Below are 20,190 nucleotides of genomic sequence, written 5' to 3'. Positions count from 1 at the left end.
CTACTGCTGGCGCTCAGTGATGACGTCACAATTACTGGACTAGGAGTCCACACGTGTGCTGCGCGCTGACAGCTCGTGACTAGGTAAGAACGTCCGGACTGCGGAGCTCGTCGCCAATCAGATTGCTGCTTTTATCTTCAGCGTGTGCTGTACCGCATGAGAGTTGGAGTGTGATTGGCTGCGGCCGAGAGAGGGCGCTGTGTGCAGTCCGCGTGCCTTGTGTGATGGTGCCCCCCAATAATGATACCCCCCTCACCATAATAGTGTCCCCCAATAATAATCCCCTCCTCACCATAATAGTGTCCCCCAATAATAATCACCTCCTCACCATAATAGTGTCCTCCAATAATAATACCCCCCTCACCATAATAGTGTCCCCCAATAATAATCCCCTCCTCACCATAATAGTGTCCCCCAATAATAATCCCCTCCTCACCATAATAGTGTCCCCCAATAATAATCACCTCCTCACCATAATAGTGTCCCCAATAATAATCCCCTCCTCACCATAATAGTGTCCCCAATAATAATCACCTCCTCACCATAATACTGTCCCCAATAATAATCACCTCCTCTCCATAATAGTGTCCTCCAATAATAATCCCCTCCTCACCATAATAGTGTCCCCAATAATAATCACCTCCTCACCATAATAGTGTCCCCCAATAATAATCACCTCCTCACCTTAAAAGTGTCCCCCAATAATAATCACCTCCTCACCATAATAGTGTCCCCAATAATAATCACCTCCTCACCATAATAGTGTCCCCAATAATAATCACCTCCTCACCATAATAGTGTCCCCAATAATAATCACCTCCTCACCATAATAGTGTCCCCCAATAATAATCACCTCCTCACCATAATAGTGTCCCCCAATAATAATCACCTCCTCACCATAATAGTGTCCCCAATAATAATCACCCCCTCACCATAATAGTGTCCCCCAATAATAATCACCTCCTCACCATAATAGTGTCCCCCAATAATAATCCCCCCCTCACCATAATAGTGTCCCCCAATAATAATCACCTCCTCACCATAATAGTGTCCTCCAATAATAATCCCCTCCTCACCATAATAGTGTCCCCCAATAATAATCACCTCCTCACCATAATAGTGTCCCCCAATAATAATCACCTCCTCACCATAATAGTGTCCCCAATAATAATCCCCCCCTCACCATAATAGTGTCCCCCAATAATAATCACCTCCTCACCATAATAGTGTCCTCCAATAATAATCCCCTCCTCACCATAATAGTGTCCCCCAATAATAATCCCCTCCTCACCATAATAGTGTCCCCCAATAATAATCACCTCCTCACCATAATAGTGTCCCCCAATAATAATCCCCTCCTCACCATAATAGTGTCCCCCAATAATAATCACCTCCTCACCATAATAGTGTCCCCCAATAATAATCACCCCCTCACCATAATAGTGTCCCCCAATAATAATCACCTCCTCACCATAATAGTGTCCCCCAATAATAATCCCCTCCTCACCATAATAGTGTCCCCCAATAATAATCACCTCCTCACCATAATAGTGTCCCCCAATAATAATCACCTCCTCACCATAATAGTGTCCTCCAATAATAATCACCTCCTCACCATAATAGTGTCCTCCAATAATAATCACCTCCTCACCATAATAGTGTCCTCCAATAATAATCACCCCCTCACCATAATAGTGTCCCCCAATAATAATCACCTCCTCACCATAATAGTGTCCCCCAATAATAATCCCCTCCTCACCATAATAGTGTCCCCCAATAATAATCACCTCCTCACCATAATAGTGTCCCCCAATAATAATCACCTCCTCACCATAATAGTGTCCTCCAATAATAATCCCCTCCTCACCATAATAGTGTCCTCCAATAATAATCACCTCCTCACCATAATAGTGTCCTCCAATAATAATCCCCTCCTCACCATAATAGTGTCCCCCAATAATAATCACCTCCTCACCATAATAGTGTCCCCCAATAATAATCCCCTCCTCACCATAATAGTGTCCCCCAATAATAATCACCTCCTCACCATAATAGTGTCCCCCAATAATAATCACCTCCTCACCATAATAGTGTCCTCCAATAATAATCACCTCCTCACCATAATAGTGTCCCCCAATAATAATCCCCTCCTCACCATAATAGTGTCCCCCAATAATAATCACCTCCTCACCATAATAGTGTCCCCCAATAATAATCACCTCCTCACCATAATAGTGTCCTCCAATAATAATCACCTCCTCACCATAATAGTGTCCCCCAATAATAATCCCCTCCTCACCATAAGTGTCCCCCAATAATAATCACCTCCTCACCATAATAGTGTCCTCCAATAATAATCACCTCCTCACCATAATAGTGTCCTCCAATAATAATCCCCTCCTCACCATAATAGTGTCCCCAATAATAATCACCTCCTCACCATAATAGTGTCCCCCAATAATAATCACCTCCTCTCCATAATAGTGTCCCCAATAATAATCACATCCTCACCATAATAGTGTCCTCCAATAATAATCACCTCCTCACCATAATAGTGTCCCCCAATAATAATCCCTTCCTCACCATAATAGTGTCCCCAATAATAATCACCTCCTCACCATAATAGTGTCCTCCAATAATAATCACCTCCTCACCATAATAGTGTCCTCCAATAATAATCACCTCCTCACCATAATAGTGTCCCCAATAATAATCACCTCCTCACCATAATAGTGTCCTCCAATAATAATCACCTCCTCACCATAATAGTGTCCTCCAATAATAATCACCTCCTCACCATAATAGTGTCCTCCAATAATAATCACCTCCTCACCATAATAGTGTCCCCCAATAATAATCACCTCCTCACCATAAGTGTCCCCCAATAATAATCACCTCCTCACCATAATAGTGTCCTCCAATAATAATCACCTCCTCACCATAATAGTGTCCTCCAATAATAATCACCTCCTCACCATAATAGTGCCCCCAATAATAATCACCTCCTCACCATAATAGTGTCCCCCAATAATAATCACCTCCTCACCATAATAGTGCCCCCAATAATAATCACCTCCTCACCATAATAGTGTCCCCAATAATAATCACCTCCTCACCATAATAGTGTCCCCCAATAATAATCACCTCCTCTCCATAATAGTGTCCCCCAATAATAATCACCTCCTCACCATAATAGTGCCCCCAATAATAATCACCTCCTCACCATAATAGTGTCCCCAATAATAATCACCTCCTCACCATAATAGTGTCCCCCAATAATAATCACCTCCTCACCATAATAGTGTCCCCCAATAATAATCCCTTCCTCACCATAATAGTGTCCCCAATAATAATCACCTCCCTCACCATAATAGTGTCCCCCAATAATAATCCCCTCCTCACCATAATAGTGTCCCCCAATAATAATCACCTCCTCACCATAATAGTGTCCCCAATAATAATCACCTCCTCACCATAATAGTGTCCCCAATAATAATCACCTCCTCACCATAATAGTGTCCTCCAATAATAATCCCCTCCTCACCATAATAGTGTCCCCCAATAATAATCACCTCCTCACCATAATAGTGTCCTCCAATAATAATCACCTCCTCACCATAATAGTGTCCTCCAATAATAATCACCTCCTCACCATAATAGTGTCCCCAATAATAATCACCTCCTCACCATAATAGTGTCCCCCAATAATAATCCCCCCTCACCATAATAGTGTCCTCCAATAATAATCACCTCCTCTCCATAATAGTGCCCCCAATAATAATCCCTTCCTCACCATAATAGTGTCCCCAATAATAATCACCTCCCTCACCATAATAGTGTCCCCCAATAATAATCCCCTCCTCACCATAATAGTGTCCCCCAATAATAATCACCTCCTCACCATAATAGTGTCCCCAATAATAATCACCTCCTCACCATAATAGTGTCCCCCAATAATAATCCCCTCCTCACCATAATAGTGTCCTCCAATAATAATCCCCTCCTCACCATAATAGTGTCCCCCAATAATAATCACCTCCTCACCATAATAGTGTCCTCCAATAATAATCACCTCCTCACCATAATAGTGTCCTCCAATAATAATCACCTCCTCACCATAATAGTGTCCCCAATAATAATCACCTCCTCACCATAATAGTGTCCCCCAATAATAATCCCCCCTCACCATAATAGTGTCCCCCAATAATAATCACCTCCTCACCATAATAGTGTCCCCCAATAATAATCACCTCCTCACCATAATAGTGTCCCCAATAATAATCACCTCCTCACCATAATAGTGTCCCCCAATAATAATCCCCCCTCACCATAATAGTGTCCCCAATAATAATCACCTCCTCACCATAATAGTGTCCTCCAATAATAATCCCCTCTCACCATAATAGTGTCCCCCAATAATAATCACCCCCTCACCATAATAGTGTCCTCCAATAATAATCCCCTCCTCACCATAATAGTGTCCTCCAATAATAATCACCTCCTCACCATAATACTGTCCCCAATAATAATCACCTCCTCTCCATAATAGTGTCCTCCAATAATAATCCCCTCCTCACCATAATAGTGTCCCCAATAATAATCACCTCCTCACCATAATAGTGTCCCCCAATAATAATCCCCTCCTCACCATAATAGTGTCCTCCAATAATAATCCCCTCCTCACCATAATAGTGTCCCCAATAATAATCACCTCCTCACCATAATAGTGTCCCCAATAATAATCACCTCCTCACCATAATAGTGTCCCCCAATAATAATCACCTCCTCACCATAATAGTGTCCCCCAATAATAATCACCTCCTCACCATAATAGTGTCCCCAATAATAATCACCCCCCTCACCATAATAGTGTCCTCCAATAATAATCACCCCCCTCACCATAATAGTGTCCTCCAATAATAATCACCTCCTCACCATAATAGTGTCCTCCAATAATAATCACCTCCTCACCATAATAGTGTCCCCCAATAATAATCCCCTCCTCACCATAATAGTGTCCTCCAATAATAATCACCTCCTCACCATAATAGTGTCCCCAATAATAATCACCCCCCTCACCATAATAGTGTCCCCCAATAATAATCACCCCCCTCACCATAATAGTGTCCCCCAATAATAATCCCCTCCTCACCATAATAGTGTCCCCAATAATAATCACCCCCCTCACCATAATAGTGTCCCCCAATAATAATCACCCCCCTCACCATAATAGTGTCCCCCAATAATAATCCCCTCCTCACCATAATAGTGTCCCCCAATAATAATCCCCTCCTCACCATAATAGTGTCCCCAATAATAATCACCTCCTCACCATAATAGTGTCCTCCAATAATAATCCCCTCCTCACCATAATAGTGTCCCCAATAATAATCCCCTCCTCACCATAATAGTGTCCCCAATAATAATCACCCCCCTCACCATAATAGTGTCCCCCAATAATAATCACCCCCCTCACCATAATAGTGTCCCCAATAATAATCCCCTCCTCACCATAATAGTGTCCCCCAATAATAATCCCCTCCTCACCATAATAGTGTCCCCAATAATAATCACCTCCTCACCATAATAGTGTCCCCCAATAATAATCACCTCCTCACCATAATAGTGTCCCCAATAATAATCACCCCCTTACCATAATAGTGTCCCCCAATAATAATCACCTCCTCACCATAATAGTGTCCTCCAATAATAATCACCTCCTCACCATAATAGTGTCCCCAATAATAATCCCCTCCTCACCATAATAGTGTCCCCCAATAATAATTACCTCCTCACCATAATAGTGTCCTCCAATAATAATCACCTCCTCACCATAATAGTGCCCCCAATAATAATAACCTCCTCACCATAATAGTGTCCCCCAATAATAATCCCCTCCTCACCATAATAGTGTCCCCCAATAATAATCCCCTTCTCACCATAAGTGTCCCCCAATAATAATCACCTCCTCACCATAATAGTGTCCCTAATAATAATCCCCCCCTCACCATAATAGTGCGCCCAATAATAATCCCCTCCTCACCATAAGTGTCCCCAATAATATTCACCCCCTCACCATAAGTGTCCTCCCAATAATAATCACCTCCTCACCATAATAGTGTCCCCAATAATAATCACCCCCTCACCATAATAGTGTCCCCCAATAATAATCCCCTCCTCACCATAATAGTGTCCCCAATAATAATCCCCTCCTCACCATAATAGTGTCCCCCAATAATAATCACCCCCTCACCATAAGTGTCCTCCAATAATAATCACCCCCTCACCATAAGTGTCCCCCAATAATAATCCCCTCTCACCATAATAGTGTCCCCAATAATAATCACCTCCTCACCATAATAGTGTCCTCCAATAATAATCACCCCCTCACCATAATAGTGTCCCCAATAATAATCACCCCCTCACCATAATAGTGTCCCCAATAATAATCACCTCCTCACCATAATAGTGTCCCCCAATAATAATCACCTCCTCACCATAATAGTGTCCCCCAATAATAATCCCCCCCTCACCATAATAGTGTCCCCAATAATAATCCCCTCCTCACCATAATAGTGTCCCCAATAATAATCACCCCCTCACCATAATAGTGTCCCCAATAATAATCACCCCCTCACCATAATAGTGTCCTCCAATAATAATCACCTCCTCACCATAATAGTGTCCCCCAATAATAATCCCCTCCTCACCATAATAGTGTCCTCCAATAATAATCACCTCCTCACCATAATAGTGTCCCCCAATAATAATCCCCCCCTCACCATAATAGTGTCCCCAATAATAATCCCCTCCTCACCATAATAGTGTCCCCAATAATAATCACCTCCTCACCATAATAGTGTCCCCAATAATAATCACCTCCTCACCATAATAGTGTCCCCCAATAATAATCACCTCCTCACCATAATAGTGTCCCCCAATAATAATCACCTCCTCACCATAATAGTGTCCCCAATAATAATCACCCCCCTCACCATAATAGTGTCCTCCAATAATAATCACCCCCCTCACCATAATAGTGTCCTCCAATAATAATCACCTCCTCACCATAATAGTGTCCCCAATAATAATCCCCTCCTCACCATAATAGTGTCCTCCAATAATAATCACCTCCTCACCATAATAGTGTCCTCCAATAATAATACCCCCCTCACCATAATAGTGTCCCCCAATAATAATCACCCCCCTCACCATAATAGTGTCCCCCAGTAATAATCCCCTCCTCACCATAATAGTGTCCCCCAATAATAATCCCCTCCTCACCATAATAGTGTCCCCAATAATAATCACCTCCTCACCATAATAGTGTCCCCCAATAATAATCACCTCCTCACCATAATAGTGTCCTCCAATAATAATCCCCTCCTCACCATAATAGTGTCCCCAATAATAATCACCTCCTCACCATAATAGTGTCCCCAATAATAATCCCCTCCTCACCATAATAGTGTCCCCCAATAATAATCCCCTCCTCACCATAATAGTGTCCCCAATAATAATCACCTCCTCACCATAATAGTGTCCCCCAATAATAATCACCTCCTCACCATAATAGTGTCCCCAATAATAATCACCCCCTTACCATAATAGTGTCCCCCAATAATAATCACCTCCTCACCATAATAGTGTCCTCCAATAATAATCACCTCCTCACCATAATAGTGTCCCCAATAATAATCCCCTCCTCACCATAATAGTGTCCCCCAATAATAATTACCTCCTCACCATAATAGTGTCCTCCAATAATAATCACCTCCCTCACCATAATAGTGTCCTCCAATAATAATCACCTCCTCACCATAATAGTGTCCCCAATAATAATCACCTCCTCACCATAATAGTGCCCCCAATAATAATAACCTCCTCACCATAATAGTGTCCCCCAATAATAATCCCCTCCTCACCATAATAGTGTCCCCCAATAATAATCCCCTTCTCACCATAATAGTGTCCCCCAATAATAATCACCTCCTCACCATAATAGTGTCCCTAATAATAATCCCCCCCCTCACCATAATAGTGCGCCCAATAATAATCACCTCCTCACCATAATAGTGTCCTCCAATAATAATCCCCTCCTCACCATAAGTGTCCCCAATAATATTCACCCCCTCACCATAAGTGTCCTCCCAATAATAATCACCTCCTCACCATAATAGTGTCCCCAATAATAATCACCCCCTCACCATAATAGTGTCCCCCAATAATAATCACCCCCTCACCATAATAGTGTCCCCCAATAATAATCACCCCCTCACCATAATAGTGTCCCCCAATAATAATCACCCCCTCACCATAATAGTGTCCCCCAATAATAATCACCTCCTCACCATAATAGTGTCCCCCAATAATAATCCCCTCCTCACCATAATAGTGCCCCCTAACCCTTGTGTATGAGCAGTTTTTCGGCCCATAATTTGTCGCGGATCGGAAACCACCAGATAAGGTTGTGCTCGCTGGACCCAACGCTGGGAAGAGTATGTGGAGTAACTTGTGCGGTGTCGGTGCCGCTCCCTTCTGCCGCGGACATCAGAATAGGTCCCGATGATCAGAGGTCGGTCCTGCCGGGCGCCAAGACAGACCCGCACTTTATTTTACTGTAAAACTAGAAACATAAACAAAGTGATCGGGTCTTAGTTTAGCTACGTGTTTCACTGCCGCTCCGTCGGCCTCCTCAGGCTGGCCTTAACGTGTTTCACTGCCGCTCCATCCTCCTCCTCAGGCTGGCCTTTACGTGTTTCACGGCCGCTCCGTCGGCCTCCTCAGGCTGGCCTTTACGTGTTTCACTGCCGCTCCGTCCTCCTCCTCAGGCTGACCTTTACATGTTTCACTGCCGCTCCGTCCTCCTCCTCAGGCTGACCTTTACGTGTTTCACGGCCGCTCCGTCCTCCTCCTCAGGCTGACCTTTACGTGTTTCACTGCCGCTCCGTCGGCCTCCTCAGGCTGACCTTTAGGCGTTTCACTGCCGCTCCGTCGGCCTCCTCAGGCTGACCTTTAGGCGTTTCACTGCCGCTCCGTCCTCCTCCTCAGGCTGGCCTTTATGTGTTTCACTGCCGCTCGGTCCTCCTCCTCAGGCTGGCCTTTACGTGTTTCACTGCCGCTCGGTCCTCCTCCTCAGGCTGACCTTTACGCGTTTCACTGCCGCTCCGTCCTCCTCCTCAGGCTGGCCTTTACGCGTTTCACTGCCGCTCCGTCCTCCTCCTCAGGCTGACCTTTACGCGTTTCACTGCCGCTCCGTCCTCCTCCTCAGGCTGACCTTTACGCGTTTCACTGCCGCTCCGTCCTCCTCCTCAGGCTGGCCTTTACGCGTTTCACTGCCGCTCCGTCCTCCTCCTCAGGCTGACCTTTATGTGTTTTATCGCTGCTCCGCTGGCTTCTTAGGGCTAGCATTTACGTGTTTCACTGCCGCTCCGTCGGCCTCCTCAGGCTGGCCTTTATGCGTTTCACTGCCGCTCCGTCGGCCTCCTCAGGCTGACCTTTACGTGTTTTACCGCTACGCCGTCTGCTTCTTCAGGCTGATCTTTACACGTTTCTCTGCCACTTCTTCAGGCTGACCCAGAGGAGAGGCACACACCAGAATTTACACAGAAAAACCGAAAACGACATCATTAGATTGACAGGTTCATCCACAGATACATTTAGTAACAGAGATAAAAGCTAAATGAAACATTGTGTAAATATATAATATACAGGCAATATAACAGCACATCCCAGGCTCTCAGTCTAGTGGGGTGGTTCTCGGCCTCTAGTGGGGTGGTTCTCGGCCTCTAGTGGGGTGGTTCTCGGCCTCTAGTGGGGGGGTCCTCGGCCTCTAGTGGGGGGGTCCTCGGCCTCTAGTGGGGGGGTCCTCGGCCTCTAGTGGGGGGGTCCTCGGCCTCTAGTGGGGGGGGTCCTCGGCCTCTAGTGGGGGGGTCCTCTGCCTCTAGTGGGGGGGGTCCTCTGCCTCTAGTAGGGGGGTCCTCGGCCTCTAGTAGGGGGGTCCTCGGCCTCTAGTGGGGGGGGTCCTCGGCCTCTAGTGGGGGGGGTCCTCGGCCTCTAGTGGGGGGGGTCCTCGGCCTCTAGTGGGGGGGGTCCTCGGCCTCTAGTGGGGGGGGTCCTCGGCCTCTAGTGGGGGGGGTCCTCGGCCTCTAGTGGGGGGGGTCCTCTGCCTCTAGTGGGGGGGTCCTCGGCCTCTAGTGGGGGGGTCCTCGGCCTCTAGTGGGGTGGTTCTCGGCTTCTAGTGGGGTGGTCCTCGGCAAGGTTAGATGCCGATACCGATAACTTAGAAAATCATGAATATCGGCTGATAACTTCGGTAAATCTGATAATCGGTCGATCCCGAGGATTTGTGGACGTGTTTTACTCTGTGCGGAGATGTTTTTAGGGCTCTGTTCTTCAGTGATATTTGCTTTCTTTGGTAATCTTTTTTTCAGTATAGGGGTCTTTCAGTAGAATGTTCCAGTTTTTTGGTTATTTTGTTACGAGCGGTGTTATCGGTGGTAATAAAGTTGTGTTTCAATTGATCTTTGTTTTTATTGGTTGGTTTTTTACTCCCCGTTAGGCCGTCATTTTGAGTCGAGACAGTTTTTATTTTTTTTGCTGTGGATAGAATTTGGGGTATTTTTTTATCTTTCAATCTTTTTTGTAGGATTTTGGCTCGTTTGGTGACCTCTTCAGTTGTTTTTTTCTCATCCGGCGGTATTGTCCATCTGGTAGATTCTTTAGCCGTTTGTGGTAGCGGCTGCTGTGGAAATCGCGGCTTGTCGACTTGTATAAAGTGCGTTCTGGATCCAGTTATGTTATTGTCGGACGGACATAGTGCGACGTCTAGGAAAACAATTTCATCTCTAGAAAAGTTTGGGCACAAATGGATGCCCTGGGAGCTGCTGTTCTGTTCTTCTACAGTCGAGGGCGTCTCTTTGTGCCTTTCCACATGAAGAAATCGTCTATGTACCTTCTATGATACACGATGAACGGCGAAAGAGTGGGTGCGCCCATGAAGAGATTGGCCTAACTTGGTTCCACTCGGTGCCCATCGCACGCCCCCTTATCTGGTGATGGATTGTGATGGTTATGGTGATCATGATGATTGTGATCTGACCCTCCATCGTTGGGATCTCTAGTATCTGGAGAAGTCCTTGCGATCTGCAGGGTACCACCTGCTGTTTTTATGACCTGAGGGACTCTTATTACCTTCACACGTTGTCACTTTCTACTGTTAGTGGCACATTTTACATTTGCACATTATTTGGGAAGGGTTTGTGTCCGCACCGATTGATTCTGATGCCAGATATGTCTTTTTTGGGCAACTTTTCTTCCCCGAAAAATGGCTAAAAAAAGAATCAAAAGATCCAATGTCGCCAAAATGGTGTCAATAAAAACTACCGCTCACCCCACAAAATATTTGCCTCACCGCCAGTGGAGCGCTAAAGATGTGATGGGTGTCAGAACATGGCGGCACAAAGCGATCTCTTCTCTACTGTCCCACTGAATCGTTTCGCAGCAGTAGTGGGATTGTTATACAATACCCTGATGGACCCCAAAATGGTGGTATCAATAATACAACTCGTCCTGCATAAAATAAGCCCAATACTGTGACAGGAAAATAAAGCTGTGCTTTTGAAATGTAGAAATTAACAAAAAACTATTATAAACGTAGATCGGTAACTCGTTGTCAATTTACTGCTGCTGTGTGGGGATATTATCTGCAGGGTAGTCCTCGTGTTAATAGTAGGTGTAGAATAGGGATACTGTATGATCGCTCTATTGTTCTCTTTATTGGACTAGATAAAGCTATCCAGAGAAGAACCGGGAAGTTATCAATGTGATGCTCTAATGGAGGCACTTGTCTCCTGTTCTCTGGTCAAAGTGATGGTCGCCCCTGACATCATCTTCCTTTCTGCAGCAAATCCCTGGTCAGAGCAGTATAAGCCACATCTACTGCTGAGACCATTCACTTACCTGGAGAAGAGATGGCACCAGGTGCACTATGGGAAGAAGGCGGCCTGGACTGAGGAATCACATTACATCATGTGGACGGCCGGGTGTGTGTGCGTCACTTACCTGGAGAAGAGATGGCACCAGGTGCACTATGGGAAGAAGGCGGCCTGATCTGAGGAATCACATTGCATCATATGGATGGCCAGGTGTGTGTGCGTCACTTACCTGGGGAAGAGATGGCACTAAGTGCACTATGGGAAGAAGGCGGCCTGGTCTGAGGAATCACATTACATCATGTGGACGGCCGGGTGTGTGTACGTCACTTACCTGGGGAAGAGATGGCACCAGGTGCACTATGGGAAGAAGGCGGCCTGGTCTGAGGAATCACATTACATCATGTGGACGGCCGGGTGTGTGCGTCACTTACCTGGGGAAGAGATGGCACCAGGTGCACTATGGGAAGAAGGCGGCCTGGTCTGAGGAATCACATTACATCATGTGGACGGCCAAGTGTGTGTACGTCACTTACCTGGGGAAGAGATGGCACCAGGTGCACTATGGGAAGAAGACGGCCTGGTCTGAGGAATCACATTACATCATGTGGATGGCCGGGTGTGTGTGCATCACTTACCTGAGGAGGAGATGGCACCAGGTGCACTATGGGAAGAAGGCGGCCTGATCTGAGGAATCACATTGCATCATATGGATGGCCGGGTGTGTGTGCGTCACTTACCTGGGGAAGAGATGGCACTAAGTGCACTATGGGAAGAAGGCGGCCTGGTCTGAGGAATCACATTACATCATGTGGATGGCCAGGTGTGTGTGTGCGTCATTTACCTGGGGAAGAGATGGCACCAGGTGCACTATGGGAAGAAGGCGGCCTGGTCTGAGGAATCACATTACATCATGTGGACGGCCGGGTGTGTACGTCACTTACCTGGGGAAGAGATGGCACCAGGTGCACTATGGGAAGAAGGTGTCTGGTCTGAGGAATCACATTACATCATGTGGATGGTCAGGTGTGTGTGTGCGTCATTTACCTGGGGAAGAGATGGCACCAGGTGCACTATGGGAAGAAGGCGGCCTGGTCTGAGGAATCACATTATATCATGTAGATGGCCAGGTGTGTGTGTCACTTACCTGGGGAAGAGATGGCACCAGGTGCACTATGGGAAGAAGGCGGTCTGGTCTGAGGAATCGCATTACATCATGTGGACGGCCAGGTGTGTGTGTGTCACTTACCTGGGGAAGAAGGCGGCCTGGTCTGAGGAATCACATTACATCATGTGGATGGCCAGGTGTGTGTGCGTCACTTACCTGGGGAAGAGATGGCACCAGGTGCACTATGGGAAGAAGGCGGCCTGGTCTGAGGAATCACATTATATCATGTAGATGGCCAGGTGTGTGTGTCACTTACCTGGGGAAGAGATGGCACCAGGTGCACTATGGGAAGAAGGCGGTCTGGTCTGAGGAATCACATTACATCATGTGGACGGCCGGGTGTGTGTGTGTCACTTACCTGAGGAAGAGATGGCACCAGGTGCACTATGGGAAGAAGGCGGCCTGGTCTGAGGAATCACATTACATCATGTAGATGGCCAGGTGTGTGCGTCACTTACCTGGAGAAGAGATGGCACCAGGTGCACTATGGGAAGAAGACAGGCTGGTAGAGGCAGTGTGATATGCTAGTGTGACCTACTGACCACGGTGCAGACAAGTCCCCTCTTCATGGCAGTGATGCCCCTTAATGGCAGTTCTCTCTTTCCGCAGGATTATACACAACCGCAGTGTCGAATATGAAGGTAATGACACTCCGCCAGATCCACCGATCTCAATCTGATCGCAATCTGTCGGATCCATGGAGGCCGCACTGAGCTGCTTACATGATCTGATGGTAGCAGACCAAAGACCACAGGACACTTCGAGGTCTCCTGGAGGTCATGAGGGGTCAGAGAGGGGGAGAGGTGTTAATGTTATGGCTTGTCGGTGTATACGGCGCCCTGTGTGTGTGGGGTAGTAGCTATATACCGTGTGCAGACTATATAACCATATAGAACACCTACTCTCGCAGATCTGTGGACCTCCATGATGCTGAGGCTGAGGGCTGGGAAGCTGATTGTGGCGGGGGGCAGCCGCCTGCTGGGGGGCAGGATCAGGTACGTCAAGTTGGTGGAGGGATATAAATGAGCTCCTCTTAGTTCCCCAGGCCTGACTTTGTCTTGTCTTTTCCAGGTCCAAGGACTCGTTCTTCATCTTTGATTGTGGTGATCTGGAGCAGAGACTTCCAGCTGAAGGGTGAGTGTGGTCACCTGGGGGTTTCCTCCCTTCCTGTGGGGCTTCCCTTTTGTCACTCCGGCCTGTGTCCTCTCGCCCAGCAGACAGGACCCGCCCACCATCGCCTCGGATAAGATTCTGGCTGCCGCTTTCTCATCTTCTGGGGACTATTTTGCTTTGACCGATGACAGTAAAAGACTTGTTCTATTTAGGACGACTCCGACCTGGGAGAAGATCAGTATCAGGTGAGACACCATGTCACATCAAGCTCCCTGAGCATATGGGGGTGAGGATTAATCTGAGGGCAACTGATGGGTGTCTGGGTGAGGAGTCGGGGGTGTCTGGGTGAGGAGTCGGGGGTGTCTGGGTGAGGAGTCGGGGGTGTCTGGGTGAGGAGTCGGGGGTGTCTGGGTGAGGAGTCGGGGGTGTCTGGGTGAGGAGTCGGGGGTGTCTGGGTGAGGAGTCGGGGGTGTCTGGGTGAGGAGTCGGGGGTGTCTGGGTGAGGAGTCGGGGGTGTCTGGGTGAGGAGTCGGGGGTGTCTGGGTGAGGAGTTTAGAATGGGTGGGGGGAGTCGGGTTAACTAAAGAATTGTGCCTGTGGTGGGGGGGGGTTGTTTTTGATCTTTGACCCCTCCCACATTCTACTGCAGTAGTAATGACTACAATGTTAAAGGGAGCAGTAGCAAGATATAAAACTTAGCTTTTAATATTAATCTAGATAAAAAAATAAGGTGATGCAAAAATAGATCACCTAAAGCAAAACCCCCAATTCTGAGCAAAAAACCCACAAAAAAACCCCCAGTGTATCACGATCATTATCCCCTTTTTTAGGGAAAAATCAATCCAAGATAGGGAGGAATACGATGTGAACTGGTATAAAGGAATTAGTAAATCAGTCTTCCCAGTCCCAATAGTTCTGCACAGGGTCGGTATGGATCGAGGCCCGGTTCGATGAGCATTGGCTCCGTCCTATCGATGCCGTTCACATTGTTTCCGTATAATGTCTGGCAGAATTAAGTGATGGAACGGGTCCTGTACTCACAGTAACAATCCCTACTCTGTCTAATAAAGAATAGCAGCATGCGTATGGCAGAGCTACATATCTGTCTGTAGGTGGTAGCGAGCGCATGGCAGAGCTACATATCTGTGTGTAGGTGGTAGCGAGCGCATGGCAGAGCTACATATCTGTGTGTAGGTGGTAGCGAGCGCATGGCAGAGCTACATATCTGTGTGTAGGCGGTAGCGAGCGTATGGCAGAGCTACATATCTGTGTGTAGGCGGTAACGAGCGTATGGCAGAGCTACATATCTGTGTGTAGGCGGTAGCGAGCGCATGGCAGAGCTACATATCTGTGTGTAGGTGGTAGTGAGCGTATGGCAGAGCTACATATCTGTGTAGGTGGTAGCGAGTGTATGGCAGAGCTACATATCTGTGTGTAGGTGGTAGCGAGCGCATGGCAGAGCTACATATCTGTGTGTAGGTGGTAGCGAGCGCATGGCAGAGCTACATATCTGTGTGTAGGCGGTAGCGAGCGCATGGCAGAGCTACATATCTGTGTGTAGGTGGTAGCGAGCGCATGGCAGAGCTACATATCTGTGTGTAGGTGGTAACGAGCGTATGGCAGAGCTACATATCTGTGTGTAGGTGGTAGCGAGCGTATGGCAGAGCTACATATCTGTGTGTAGGTGGTAGCGAGCGCATGGCAGAGCTACATATGTGTGTGTAGGTGGTAGCGAGTGTATGGCAGAGCTACATATCTGTGTGTAGGTGGTAGCGAGCGTATGGCAGAGCTACATATCTGTGTGTAGGTGGTAGCGAGCGCATGGCAGAGCTACATATCTGTGTGTAGGTGGTAGCGAGCGTATGGCAGAGCTACATTTCTGTGTGTAGGCGGTAGCGAGCGCATGGCAGAGCTACATATCTGTGTGTAGGCGGTAGCGAGCGTATGGCAGAGCTACATATCTGTGTGTAGGTGGTAACGAGCGCATGGCAGAGCTACATATCTGTGTGTAGGTGGTAGCGAGCGCATGGCAGAGCTACATATCTGTGTGTAGGTGGTAGCGAGCGCATGGCAGAGCTACATATCTGTGTGTAGGTGGTAGCGAGCGCATGGCAGAGCTACATATCTGTGTGTAGGCGGTAGCGAGCGTATGGCAGAGCTACATATCTGTGTGTAGGTGGTAGCGAGCGTATGGCAGAGCTACATATCTGTGTGTAGGTGGTAGTGAGCGTATGGCAGAGCTACATATCTGTGTGTAGGTGGTAGTGAGCGCATGGCAGAGCTACATATCTGTGTGTAGGTGGTAGCGAGCGTATGGCAGAGCTACATATCTGTGTAGGTGGTAGCGAGCGCATGGCAGAGCTACATATCTGTGTGTAGGTGGTAGCGAGCGTATGGCAGAGCTACATATCTGTGTGTAGGTGGTAGCGAGCGTATGGCAGAGCTACATATCTGTGTGTAGGTGGTAGCGAGCGTATGGCAGAGCTACATATCTGTGTAGGTGGTAGCGAGCGCATGGCAGAGCTACATATCTGTGTGTAGGTGGTAGCGAGCGCATGGCAGAGCTACATATCTGTGTGTAGGTGGTAGCGAGCGTATGGCAGAGCTACATATCTGTGTGTAGGTGGTAGCGAGCGCATGGCAGAGCTACATATCTGTGTGTAGGTGGTAGCGAGCGCATGGCAGAGCTACATATCTGTGTGTAGGTGGTAGCGAGCGTATGGCAGAGCTACATATCTGTGTAGGTGGTAGCGAGCGCATGGCAGAGCTACATATCTGTGTGTAGGTGGTAGCGAGCGCATGGCAGAGCTACATATCTGTGTGTAGGTGGTAGCGAGCGCATGGCAGAGCTACATATCTGTGTGTAGGTGGTAGCGAGCGCATGGCAGAGCTACATATCTGTGTGTAGGTGGTAGCGAGCGCATGGCAGAGCTACATATCTGTGTGTAGGTGGTAGCGAGCGCATGGCAGAGCTACATATCTGTGTGTAGGTGGTAGCGAGCGTATGGCAGAGCTACATATCTGTGTGTAGGCGGTAGCGAGCGCATGGCAGAGCTACATATCTGTGTGTAGGCGGTAGCGAGCGCATGGCAGAGCTACATATCTGTGTGTAGGCGGTAGCGAGCGTATGGCAGAGCTACATATCTGTGTGTAGGTGGTAGCGAGCGTATGGCAGAGCTACATATCTGTGTGTAGGTGGTAACGAGCGTATGGCAGAGCTACATATCTGTGTGTAGGTGGTAGCGAGCGTATGGCAGAGCTACATATCTGTGTGTAGGTGGTAGCGAGCGCATGGCAGAGCTACATATCTGTGTGTAGGTGGTAGCGAGCGCATGGCAGAGCTACATATCTGTGTGTAGGTGGTAGCGAGCGCATGGCAGAGCTACATATCTGTGTGTAGGTGGTAGTGAGCGTATGGCAGAGCTACATATCTGTGTGTAGGCGGTAGCGAGCGCATGGCAGAGCTACATATCTGTGTGTAGGTGGTAGCGAGCGCATGGCAGAGCTACATATCTGTGTGTAGGTGGTAGCGAGCGCATGGCAGAGCTACATATCTGTGTGTAGGTGGTAGCGAGCGCATGGCAGAGCTACATATCTGTGTGTAGGTGGTAACGAGCGTATGGCAGAGCTACATATCTGTGTGTAGGTGGTAGCGAGCGTATGGCAGAGCTACATATCTGTGTGTAGGTGGTAGCGAGCGCATGGCAGAGCTACATATCTGTGTGTAGGTGGTAGCGAGCGCATGGCAGAGCTACATATCTGTGTGTAGGTGGTAACGAGCGCATGGCAGAGCTACATATCTGTGTGTAGGTGGTAGCGAGCGTATGGCAGAGCTACATATCTGTGTGTAGGTGGTAGCGAGCGCATGGCAGAGCTACATATCTGTGTGTAGGTGGTAGCGAGCGCATGGCAGAGCTACATATCTGTGTGTAGGTGGTAGCGAGCGTATGGCAGAGCTACATATCTGTGTGTAGGTGGTAGCGAGCGCATGGCAGAGCTACATATCTGTGTGTAGGTGGTAGCGAGCGCATGGCAGAGCTACATATCTGTGTGTAGGTGGTAGCGAGCGTATGGCAGAGCTACATATCTGTGTGTAGGTGGTAGCGAGCGCATGGCAGAGCTACATATCTGTGTGTAGGTGGTAGCGAGCGCATGGCAGAGCTACATATCTGTGTGTAGGTGGTAGCGAGCGTATGGCAGAGCTACATATCTGTGTGTAGGTGGTAGTGAGCGTATGGCAGAGCTACATATCTGTGTGTAGGTGGTAGCGAGCGCATGGCAGAGCTACATATCTGTGTGTAGGTGGTAACGAGCGTATGGCAGAGCTACATATCTGTGTGTAGGTGGTAACGAGCGTATGGCAGAGCTACATATCTGTGTGTAGGTGGTAGCGAGCGCATGGCAGAGCTACATATCTGTGTGTAGGTGGTAACGAGCGTATGGCAGAGCTACATATCTGTGTGTAGGTGGTAACGAGCGTATGGCAGAGCTACATATCTGTGTGTAGGTGGTAGCGAGCGCATGGCAGAGCTACATATCTGTGTGTAGGTGGTAGCGAGCGCATGGCAGAGCTACATATCTGTGTGTAGGTGGTAACGAGCGTATGGCAGAGCTACATATCTGTGTGTAGGTGGTAGCGAGCGTATGGCAGAGCTACATATCTGTGTGTAGGTGGTAGCGAGCGCATGGCAGAGCTACATATCTGTGTGTAGGTGGTAGCGAGCGCATGGCAGAGCTACATATCTGTGTGTAGGTGGTAGCGAGCGCATGGCAGAGCTACATATCTGTGTGTAGGCGGTAGCGAGCGCATGGCAGAGCTACATATCTGTGTGTAGGTGGTAGCGAGCGCATGGCAGAGCTACATATCTGTGTGTAGGTGGTAACGAGCGTATGGCAGAGCTACATATCTGTGTGTAGGCGGTAGCGAGCGTATGGCAGAGCTACATATCTGTGTGTAGGTGGTAGCGAGCGTATGGCAGAGCTACATATCTGTGTGTAGGTGGTAGTGAGCGTATGGCAGAGCTACATATCTGTGTGTAGGTGGTAGTGAGCGTATGGCAGAGCTACATATCTGTGTGTAGGTGGTAGTGAGCGTATGGCAGAGCTACATATCTGTGTGTAGGTGGTAGTGAGCGCATGGCAGAGCTACATATCTGTGTGTAGGTGGTAGCGAGCGTATGGCAGAGCTACATATCTGTGTAGGTGGTAACGAGCGCATGGCAGAGCTACATATCTGTGTGTAGGTGGTAGCGAGCGTATGGCAGAGCTACATATCTGTGTGTAGGTGGTAGCGAGCGTATGGCAGAGCTACATATCTGTGTGTAGGTGGTAGCGAGCGTATGGCAGAGCTACATATCTGTGTAGGTGGTAGCGAGCGCATGGCAGAGCTACATATCTGTGTGTAGGTGGTAGCGAGCGCATGGCAGAGCTACATATCTGTGTGTAGGTGGTAGCGAGCGTATGGCAGAGCTACATATCTGTGTGTAGGTGGTAGCGAGCGCATGGCAGAGCTACATATCTGTGTGTAGGTGGTAGCGAGCGCATGGCAGAGCTACATATCTGTGTGTAGGTGGTAGCGAGCGTATGGCAGAGCTACATATCTGTGTAGGTGGTAGCGAGCGTATGGCAGAGCTACATATCTGTGTGTAGGTGGTAGCGAGCGCATGGCAGAGCTACATATCTGTGTGTAGGTGGTAGAGAGCGTATGGCAGAGCTACATATCTGTGTGTAGGTGGTAGCGAGCGTATGGCAGAGCTACATATCTGTGTGTAGGTGGTAGCGAGCGCATGGCAGAGCTACATATCTGTGTGTAGGTGGTAGCGAGCGCATGGCAGAGCTACATATCTGTGTGTAGGTGGTAGCGAGCGTATGGCAGAGCTACATATCTGTGTAGGTGGTAGCGAGCGCATGGCAGAGCTACATATCTGTGTGTAGGTGGTAGCGAGCGCATGGCAGAGCTACATATCTGTGTGTAGG

General features: G+C 48.1%; 1 protein-coding gene across 3 annotated transcripts in view; it reads left to right on the top strand.

Annotated features, from left to right (window-relative positions):
* The first annotated feature begins 3 nt into the window (after window positions 1-3).
* Window positions 4-20,190, top strand: part of WDR4 (WD repeat domain 4) — a 34,673-nt gene continuing 14,486 nt past the window's right edge. For 2 of the 3 annotated variants that reach the window (XR_005777381.1, XM_040422727.1), the window contains exons 1-4: window positions 4-83; window positions 14,012-14,096; window positions 14,173-14,235; window positions 14,316-14,459. Coding sequence is in view for 2 of the 3 variants with exons in the window: in XM_040422727.1 (XP_040278661.1) it covers window positions 14,026-14,096; window positions 14,173-14,235; window positions 14,316-14,459 (278 nt within the window). In the remaining variant the exon portion in view is untranslated. The remainder of the gene's footprint in view (window positions 84-14,011; window positions 14,097-14,172; window positions 14,236-14,315; window positions 14,460-20,190) is intronic. The other variant, XM_040422728.1, reaches the window with a different exon arrangement.

Source organism: Bufo bufo, chromosome 3 (assembly GCF_905171765.1).
Source record: "Bufo bufo chromosome 3, aBufBuf1.1, whole genome shotgun sequence".
Taxonomy (NCBI): Eukaryota; Metazoa; Chordata; class Amphibia; order Anura; family Bufonidae; genus Bufo; species Bufo bufo.
The sequence above is the reverse complement of the archived record's forward strand: the minus strand, read 5'-3'. Positions and strand labels throughout refer to the sequence as shown.